This window comes from the organism of the source record quoted next, unplaced genomic scaffold (genome assembly GCF_019419815.1).
Source record: "Pyrus x bretschneideri cultivar Hongxiangsu unplaced genomic scaffold, Pyrus_bretschneideri_v1 Contig6, whole genome shotgun sequence".
NCBI lineage: Eukaryota > Viridiplantae > Streptophyta > Magnoliopsida > Rosales > Rosaceae > Pyrus > Pyrus x bretschneideri.
Window position 1 is genome coordinate 5,443,985 of NW_025999798.1, and position 10,619 is coordinate 5,454,603.

At 39.3% G+C, this 10,619-nt stretch overlaps 3 protein-coding genes across 3 annotated transcripts; all 3 read right to left on the minus strand.

Moving 5' to 3' along the window:
* Nucleotides 1-153: 153 nt before the first annotated feature.
* On the minus strand, nucleotides 154-3,086 carry LOC108868705 (pentatricopeptide repeat-containing protein At5g13270, chloroplastic-like). Its single transcript, XM_048571787.1, has one exon. It carries the CDS (start codon nucleotides 2,961-2,963, stop codon nucleotides 669-671), a length of 2,295 nt encoding a protein of 764 aa, XP_048427744.1. The 5' UTR covers nucleotides 2,964-3,086; the 3' UTR covers nucleotides 154-668.
* A 2,832-nt stretch (nucleotides 3,087-5,918) lies between these two features.
* LOC103967282 (F-box/kelch-repeat protein At3g06240-like) lies at nucleotides 5,919-6,740 on the minus strand. The gene has a single exon (XM_009380559.1). It carries the CDS (start codon nucleotides 6,738-6,740, stop codon nucleotides 5,919-5,921), a length of 822 nt encoding a protein of 273 aa, XP_009378834.1.
* Nucleotides 6,741-9,304: 2,564 nt separating this feature from the next.
* Nucleotides 9,305-10,537, minus strand: LOC103967281 (F-box/kelch-repeat protein At3g23880-like). Its single transcript, XM_009380558.1, has one exon. It carries the CDS (start codon nucleotides 10,535-10,537, stop codon nucleotides 9,305-9,307), a length of 1,233 nt encoding a protein of 410 aa, XP_009378833.1.
* Nucleotides 10,538-10,619: the final 82 nt, after the last annotated feature.

Consider the following 10,619-nt stretch of genomic DNA (forward strand, 5'->3'; position numbering starts at 1 on the left):
GTTCATTTCACATTATATGATATGTACACTAACTTGTAAGTGTATCACATATTAAAATTGCATCTGTTTTTTTTTTTTTTTAATTGCAATCGTTCATTTCACATTGTATTGAATACAACATATAATATCAGCATAATATTGTAGATCAAATCGTGAACATAATGATGTTTATTAAAATTTCTATCATACATCAATGACGTGTTCAACATGAATTTCAATAGAAGTGCAAAAGTATCAATTTGATAGGGCAAAACTAAAGCGGGAACAACCCACAAAAACAACTTAAAAACGTGCATCACCAACACGTATCTAAGTCTATACATCCAAAAGTTTAAATTAAAATCTAAGATCAAAACAAAACTACCATCACAAATCACATCATGAATCATTTGCTTTTGTATCAAATTTTAAGTGAATGCACCCCATTAGACGCACGAATGTATGACAAGATATGTGGCCTGCCCGAAACCGGGGGAATGACTTACCTATACGATGATGCTGCTGTTTAACTTTCTCACTTGATCATGTTCTTTAACTTGATATGTCGTTATAGTGACATTCCAGATGTAGTTACGTTTTTCTCGGATATCAACTAGTAACCATGAGGTTGCTCTTTCAAACCATCCAAAATGTGTCATGCCCAAATCTACATTTGAAATTTTCTTAGGTTACCAATAATCTCTGCAAGAACACTCCCCAAACTTGAAGTGATGGAATCTGTTGGAATCTCTCACAACAATTGCACGCCCCGTTACCACAGAAACATGTTTTGCAAACTCATGGCAATCTTTGCACGCCCTGATGTTCTTAAAAACCACAATAGGAGCATCACCTGGTATGGAAATAAGCCCAAATGCTATAGCAAGTCTCTCACTGTGGTCAAGAAGCTGTTCTTTCCTTTCAGGAAAACCGCTCAATACGTCGTCCTCGGTAAGAAGCGAATCTTCAGCATCCCTGAAAGAAATGCTCAGCTCCTTCAGTTTCGTGTATATCTGTTCTATCTGAGGATGGTGTTGATCACCCACTATAAACCGATGCTTTTCACCCTTGACGGTTATCCAGCTGCATCCGATTTCTTTCCTCAAGTTCCTTTCAGCCATCATTCTTCTATAAACTGCAGCTTCTTCCCACTTCCCGGATGATGCATACAAATTAAACATGATAATGTAACTAGCAGTGTCCTCCGGGTCCAATTGGAGGAGGTTCTCAGCTGCTAACTTTCCGAGCTCAAGATTTCGATGTATCCAGCATCCACCCAATAAACTTTTCCAGCTCATTGCATCGGGTTCAAACGGCGTGCTCTTTATCAGATCAAGTGCCTCTTGTAGTTGCCCAGCACGGGAGTATATGTCAATCATACAATCGTAATGATCAATGTTTGGTTCTACATGATACACACTACTCATTGATTCCAAAAACTGTTTTCCGTCAGTCACCAAACCTGAATGGCTGCAAGCAGTTAAAACTGCTATAAATGTAACTGAGTTTGGCTTAACGCCGGAATCCTGCATTCTATTGAAAAGCGTAAGAGCTTCGGAGGCATTGCCGTGATAAGCATAACCACATATTATTGCAGTCCAGGCCACAGTATCAGGTTTATCTATTGATTCAAATGCTCGATAGGCACAGTCCAATCTGCCACATTTTGAGTACATTGTAATCAATGCACTTGCTCCATGTAAGAATGCAATGAGCCCTCTTTTTATTGCATCAGCATGAACTTGAGTCCCCAAATTTATATCTGCGATTGCAGAACAGGCTTGAAAAATGCTTGTATATACAAACGAATTTAAGGTAACACCTTTAGTAATTAAAGATTGAAAAATCTTTACACACTCCTCAAATTTCTCACTCTGGCAATAGCCAGAGATTATAGCACTCCATGAAACATCATTTGGTTCATGTATCCTTTCGAATGCTCTGCAAGCAGACTCAAATTTTGCACATTTGACATAGAAGTCCACTAGAGGAGTTCCTACAGAAACATCAGAATCCAACCCAAGTTTAACACTGTAGCCATGAATTTGCCTTCCCATATTCAAGTCCTGCAAACCAGCACATGCCTTGAGAACTATCGAAAACACAAAATCATCCACCTCTACACTTTTCCTAACCATCTCAGCAAACAATTCCAAAATCTCCTCCGGTTTCTCATCTTCAGTATAGCCTACCATCAATCCAGTCCAAACCACAGCATTCCTTTCTTCCATCCTATCGAAAACAAGCCTAGCACCCTCTAACCACCCACACTTCACATACATGTTTGCAATCGCCGTTTCAACCGAAACATTACTACTCATTTCACTTCTTATCACATAAGAATGTATCTGTTTCCCAAGCTCCAAAAGCGAATCCTCCGTCAAGGAACTTAAAACGCTTGTAAAAATTGATGCATTCGGTCTAATCCCAGTCTCCAGCATTTTTGAAAACATCGAAATAGCTCTTTTCAGAATACCCTTCTGCGCATATGCCGATATAATTATAACCCAAGAAACCAAATTCCTCTCAAGCATCTCATCAAACACCTTCTGTGCATCCGATAAACTTCCGCATTCGCAATACATCTGCAGAGCGTCGTTCTCAAGAAACTCAGGTGGGTTCTTCACTGTCCTCCTTAACCATCTGTGCACAGATTTTCCATCTAACAACGAACCCTTTAATCCACACATTTCAAATAAACATTTATACGATTGAGGACTCACGGATACACCGGCTTCGTTCATCTGCTCGAGAAATTGGCGCGCTTCTCTGAGCTTCCCTTGCTTGGAGAGAGAAACCAAGTGCACATTTTCGACCTGGCTCAGTTCTGTTTGGCGGGTTTCGATCGACGGACATGTGGATTTAAGAGACACCCACGATGGAATTTGAGCAAAGTTGGAAGCTTTTGCGAACGGAGTCTGATCGGGATGCTGTAAAGCGCGGGAATGCAGCAGAGAACATTGGACAGCGAAGGAAGACGACATTCGAATTTAAGCTTTTGATTCCCAAAAATCTTTACTTTACAGTTTACGCGCATGGGATTTCGCAGGAAAAGAAGAAAAAAAAAACCGTTGAAAAATGCCAGAAAAATTTTAATTTCTATAAAAAAGTCGGCAGAAAACCATTTCCGAAATAAAATAAGAAGTTTAATGAAAAGCTCATATACTGCTTATTTTAACGAAAATTTATATTTTTATATTAAAAAGTTAATTTTGATATTATTTATTTATCCTTTATTTTATCTTTATCATTAAAACTCAAAGTTCGTAAGTCTCTTCATTAGTTTTTCTATCACTCCTGCTTTTTGTTTGGTTGAGGAGAAAATTCTGGAAAACGAATGAAAATCCAGCAAAATCGAAATTCTTATATTATGTTGGGATGAAGAAATTTAAGATTATTAAGGAATTTTAAAATGATAAAATTTTATTTCCTAAAATTTGTAAATTTTCTTGTTTGGTTAATTTAAAAGAACAATGAAATTTTAATACGAAATTTGTTATTTTTAAACTCTCACCATAAAAGTTTAGAAATGATACATATTTACGTTGAATTTAAACTTGGGAATTGGAGGCCTCAACTTTCAAATTTTTTCCAAGTAAAAATTCTAAATTTCTATGTTTATGAATTTAAATAAAAAAAATTAGTGCTTGTCAATTTATAAATTTTAACTTTTGTTAAAATTCCGAGTTATTTCCCACCTGCAAAGATTGTGTAAAAGTTTGATAATTCGTCCAACAACTTGCAAGCAGAAATGGAGGCTTCCTTGCATTTCCGCGGGGTAGAATCCCCTGCCACTCGCGAAGTCCAAGACTCTCGCACTTGCCGCTGCCGTCCTCCCCAGCTGCGCCGTCGTGATCGTTCTACGCTGCTGTCGAAAATGCATGCAGAAGCAGTAGGCCGAGAGCGAAGAGCGAGAAGAAAAGAATCGAAGCTATGCGTGGAGAAGAAGGGGAAGAGAATGCGACAGAGAGCCGCGGCTCCGATGCGGTGCCGTTTACGTGCGTGATGAAGTTAGGAGGATCGTAACTGGCGTCTGCGGAGAGGACGAAAGAGGTTGCTCAGCTCGTTGTCTGTTTTCCCGATGAAAATCCTGTCGTTGTGCACTTGTGCTCCATGGGGAAGACCACTAATAACCTCTTACTTGTAATGCACTTTTCATAATTGTGTAATTAGTTTCTTTAATTGTCTGATTTAAATGGTTAAGAATGATGAGATTGAATGGCTGTGATTTGTGTATAATGTATGCATTTAGGCTGGGGAGAAGGCCGCCAGCTGCGGGGTTTCAAATACATCAGAAATCGAAGAATTGAGCTTTATAAAACAACGGCATCTCCGGTTAGCTCATAGCGCCAATAAGCAGGAAAACAGCTTTAAGACATTTCCAGTAGCCCTTAGCCAAGGAGAAAATCTCAAATTCCTCACATTTGTAGGTTTGGTGACGATTCTCGGGACCTTAGTCATTCGTCCGACAGTCAGCCAACGAAATAAGTTTTTCCATTCCCTTCCTCTATATTAGGCGGCAAAGGCAAATCCACATACTTTCTAATTGAAGGGTTTAACGGGGCAGCGCCTGTGGCCGTGCTATTCATGTACGTGCCGTACTCAGGACCAAGGCATGTAAGCCCGTTACAAGTTTCGACCATTTTCAAATCCCCAAGGGGATTACTTCATCCAAAATTGGTGGCTTCAGAAGCTCGGTACATTACTCAGCATAATACGATGTGTGATGTATATATTCACCTTCTTCACTCTCCTGTAGTAGAAAGAGCTGACGACCATCGTTTCTGTTGCGGTGGTCGGATTCAATTAATAAGAAGCGGACCAGATGAGTATCAATGAAGGGACAACTTTTGACCAGAGTGCTCCACGTACGACTTGCACACTCTTCTACATTTGAGTAAAGATTTGACGGGCAACCTCAGCAAGATTTCTGCTATGATTTCTTCAGCAAGGTAGTCGATTGACATTGCCTTTTTAGTTTTTACTTGATCAATTTTCCAAGCCTTTTTCTGTTGGAAGGCGAAGAGAGAAATTATGACAATTTACAAGCTTTCTTGATCGTGGTCAAAAGTGCATCTTTGTAGCTATAGTGAAGACTCAAAGACTACTTGAAGAAGAAGTGTATGTGGAACAACTTGTTCCCTGGTATAAAGAGAAGGAGAAATATTGTTTAAAGATGGCACTGTATAGCCTAAATCACACACGTGTTTTCCTTGTACGACCACGAGCTTGGAATTCTTGCGTTACAAGTTACAACTATCTTCAATAAAATGGCTTTATGTGCAGTAGTGAGACTAAGCATTCCTAATAGTAGGGGACAACGCTCCACTGCCTCAGGGATTACTCGATGTGCTACTTCGATCAAGACCAACCGCAGCCTATTAGGTGAGCCTATTCAAGTTTCGAGATGCAAATGATTGGATTGGGGTGAAAGAAGATGATATGATCGATCAATTGGTATTTATTATTTTCCTCTTAGGTGAGCCAATTCAAACAAAGCCTATTACCATGAAAAGCTGTGTTTCTTTAATTTGCTCCCTTTTACTTTCACTTGCAACCATGATATGATCTATCAACCAGAATTTATTCTCAGTAAAGACGCAACACTTTTGTGCATGATATGTTCATTTCATTCAGCATAACACGTTTTGCACTAAATCTAAACAAAAATGTCAATAAACTGACGTGGATATGCAAACAACAGATGATTCATCATCACACATTTTTTTAGTAAACCAACAAAACGCATTCAGGGCATGAAATAAAGAAAATAATCTCAATTTTATGTATAACGGAGAGGTAAGGAATCAAATAGCTTAGGAATGGAAAAAAAGTATTCAAGCATTCCAAATGTAAGTTGGGAAGGAAAATTTTGCAACATATTGTTCTTTGCCTGCTGATACTTTAGAAAGTACAGATCCATGGAGCTAGCCAATTGATTAGTAGGAAACAACGTTGGGCTGGCCAAGTAAGATAAGACTGTCTACAAAAGGATTCATTGATGAGTAGCCATCTAGAGCAGTTGCGGCATCTTTAGTTCCGGTCTTGAAATCCACCACTATGGCCCGCCTATGGCCATCCACCAATTTTGTCATCACCAGTTCATCACAGTTATTGAAACCAAGAACGCTAGGACGATATCCTTCGAAGAGTACACTATGGTTACCATATTTTTTCATGACCCACAAATGAAGCCTATAGACAAAATATTCTCCTCCGTCATCAATCTGAAACATCTGAACCAAGGCAAGAGAATCTCCATATCTTAAAACATAAGATGGGCAACCTGTTTTTCCAAAATCTTCAGGCATCGCGATCTCATGGAATAATTCAGTGCCGAAATCAAATGACACAATGAGACGTTCCTTGGAATCTTTGTCACGGGGTAGAATCCAATGCATAGCATCATTAAAAAATGCGTCTTTCGAATTACTCAAGAGCCACGAGCACAAATAAGTAGGAAAAACAGCAGTTGCAGCAGCACTTAGACTTGTCCAACATCCCTTGGCCAAGGAGTAAACCTTAACCCCCAACAAAGATTTCCTTACGGTAACAATTCTCAAGACCTTGTAGTCATTGGTCAGAGAATCATAGCCAAAGAAATAGGTATGTGTACCCGTAAAGTTGCCCTTCTTAATATTAGGGCTAGGCAAAATCACATACTTTCTGACTGAAGGGTTCCAAATTATTGTGGGGGCATCTTCGTCCCGAAGGCCTTCGTTGTCAGCAAGGCATATAAGCCCGTTACAAGTTCCGACCATTGACAAATAACTAAAACAACGTTTAATTACATCCGGAGTTGGTGGTTTGATGAGCACGGTGTAACCAGATGAAGAGCTAAAGATATTCCCATAGTACGAGTGAAAACTATTAACATAGTGCCCTCCATTCTTCTTCAGTAAGAGGAGTTGGCGCGGACCATCGTTGTTGTTTTCGTGTTCAGATTGTATTAATAAGGTGCGCGCCTGAGATAAGTGTCAATGAAGGTGCAACTTTTGATCAGAGAGTTCCATGACTTCCACACTCTTCTAACTTTGATTATAAAAATTTGAAGGGCAGCCTCATCAAGATATCTGCTACGATTTCTTCAGGAAAGCAGTCGACTGACATTGCTTTTTTACTTGGACATTTCAAGTCTACGTTCCGATCCATTGTTTACAAGAGATTCCGCCGTGAAAAGGAGTTGGTGATTAAGGGGGAAAATTTTGGCAATTTATAGGTTAGGGCAGGTGAAGTTATGGGGCTTTCGTGAATAACAGGGAAAAGAGCTGGGTGGGTGACTCTATTTTCGCTATTTTTGGGAAGGAATTTATCTCTCCTAAACTTAAGCTAAAACCAGAAATTATCCCTCCTAAATGCTAAATCCTGAGCAAATCTCTAATACCCGGTATCATATTAACCAACCAATCAATATTATATTATGAAATTAATCGTTAAATTTGAATCTATTGCCTACTCTCATTCAATCTCTTGCCGACACTGTGGAGAATCGGAATTGAGAAAAGGGAGGGGGGGGGGGGGGGGGCGCGCGGTGTGACAGGTCTGCCCTTGATATTCTTCAAACACCAGGGTAGGCACATGCTGGCAGACATCCGAAGATGACGAAGTCATATTAGGATACATGATAACCAAAAACAATTAACCGACATAAATAAAACTTGTAAATTTAATTATAATGAATATGCAATTGTGGAACGTGTTCAGCATACAATTAATCTGAGACACTAAAAAGAAATAATATTAAATTGAATGAACAAGGGATGGGTCTTACACCGAGAGGACTCGAGGATGCCGATGTGGGAATGCCTTGACGCCAGGATTGTACGACTCGATTCTAAGTCCTGAGGGGGCGCAAAACAAAACATGAGTGGACCAAGTTGATATATAAGTAATATTGAAACAGTTATTCATCAATGTACTAACCCCAAAGTTTATGAAAACTCAATAGTATAATATGTAATAGGTTTTTCCGAAACCCCTAGCATGCCATAAAACTTTATAAAACATATATTATATATAGTGTGCTTAATAGTAGTAGCACAAAGGTGTGTGTGTGTGTAAATCTTCATTCACCCGAAGGCCCCTACATCACCCGACCGAAGTCATAAATAGATATCATTCGTCTGTAGGCCTCTACATCACCTGACCGAAGCCATATATAGATATAATTCGCCCGTAGGTAGTATCATTCAACCGTAGGCAGTATCATTCGCCCGTAGGCAGGACATTCGCCCATAAGCAAATCGTATGAGTAACCTCTAAATAAGCACATAAAAACATGAATATAATATTTCTAATATATATATGCCAAACAGAGCTCAGTAACTAAGACGTCATATCGTAAAACCACATTCATAAGTATGTATATAATCATCAATCATATATACCACAAAGAACGTAAAGTCGACAAAGCATGATAATTCATAAAGTGTGAAACCAATTTACTCATAAACGTTTCATAAAACGTATCCCTAAAATCATGCTTTTCATGTATGCATTTTTAATAGTAAAATCATGCATTTTTTGCGCGTCCTTAGGAATTAGGATTGAGACACATGATCCTGGCGTCAGGACACAATGGCATAAGTATCCTCGAGTCTTCTTAGTGTAGGTATCATTCCCTTGTTCGTATCTTTTTATAGTAATTCTTCCATATTACTCTTAGTTAGTTGTATGCTCTAAATACATTCCTGTTGTAGTATAATCGTTCTAATTGCATATATTTTAGTTATATCCGTGTTCTAAAATGGCTTCGTCACCCTCGGGTGTCGGCCAGCACGTACCTACCCTGGTATGTGGGGATATCAAGGTTGGGGCGTGTCAAGTAATAAAGCGGACGAAAATGGGTTGGGGCTCGCCTTCAATAATTGAGAGCAGACTTTGGAGCTCATGTGAATGAAGAACATATTTGATGAATCTAAGGACTTGAGCATGACAAGTGCACAGAAGCTGCTCGCTAGGATCCCTTCGAAATTATTAGTGGCGCATTTAGAAGTTAAGCAAGCTTTGTTTCATTCAGTTTAACACATTTGGCATTTAATTCTAAAACAGATAGGTGATATGCAAACAACAGACGATTCAACGTAATACATTGCAAATCTTGGATAATGCATTACTGCACTACGAAAACAATTATGTATATATGAAATTCAATACGAGCATATCTCATTTAAGTTGGAAGAAGAAAACATAGAAATTAATCACGAACTTTTTGTTAGATATTGTTATTCTATCTTACTAAACTCCAGAAACTGTTTCTGTAATTGTCTAATAAGAAGCAATAAGTTTTCCAAATAGATATGCATTAGGCTATATATCCCAGTAACTAGTAGGAAAGTGCATTAGGATGGTTAAGTAAGACAAGGCTCTCTACAAAAGGATCCATTGATGACGAGTAGCAACGTTCTTGACGAGTTGCAGTTTCTTTAGCCATATCCACCACTACCGCGGTTTGCTGCCTATTGCAATCGAACATTGTGATCACCAGCTCATCACGGCTTTTGAAACATAGAGGCCTAGGACGATCAGTCCCTTGCAAGCCTACACTATCTAATTTTATCCACGATTTCACGTCACCATATTCTTTCATGACCCACAAATGAAGCTGATGGACAAAATGTCTTTCGTTGTCGAGGAATGTGGACTCAATCTCAATCAAGGCAAGGGACTCCCCACGTCTTAAAACATAGCAGTTGGAACCTTTTTTTCGTAAAGCTTCAGGCATCGTGATCTTGTGAAATAATTCAGTGCCCAAATCAAAGGACACAATTAGATATTCATCAAGGTTTCTGTCACGGGGTAGAATCCAATGCAGAGCACCATTCACAAACACATTTTCGAAAACATGCACAGCCATAAAATAAGCAGGAAAACTAGACCTAGGGCTTTTCCAATAGCCCTTGGCCAAGGAGTAAACCTCAATCTTAACGTGTCTAGAGATGCTCACAATTCTCAAGACCTTATAGTCATTGGTCCGACAATCATAGCCAAAGAAGTAATTCTGTTCAGGCAAATTCTCCGTCCTGGTGGAAGAGATGTTAATAGAAGGCCTAGGCAAAATCACATACTTTCTAGCTGAAGGGTTCCAAATAATGGGGGTGGGATCGGTGGCATGAGCGTACCCGCAAGAAGCAACCAATATGAGCCCGTTACAAGTTCCAACCATTCGCAAAACCTCATACCGACGATTTATGTCATCCAAAGTTGGTGGTTTGAGAAGCTCGGTGAACTTAGCGCTACCAAATCCAGGGTTAGGGTTATCTTTATAATAGGACAACGTCGAAGAGTAATACTTACCCCCAATCTGCTTTAGTAGAAAGAGCTGACGACCGTCGTTTTTGGTGTAGTGGTCGGATTGGATTAATAAGGAGCGGCTGAGATAATTGTCAGCGAAGGTGGAACTTTTGATCAGAGAGTTCCAAAACGTGCACACTCTTGTAAATTTGATTACAGATTTGACAGGCAGCCTCGGCAAGATTTCGGCTAAGATTTCTTCAGGAAAGTGATCAACTGACGTTGCTTTTTTACTTCGACTTCCCAAGTCTACGTTCCGATTCATTGTTTACAAGAGATGCCGCGGTGAAAGAGTTGGTGATTAAAGGAGAAAATTTTGGCAATTTATAGGATAGGGCAGGTAAAGT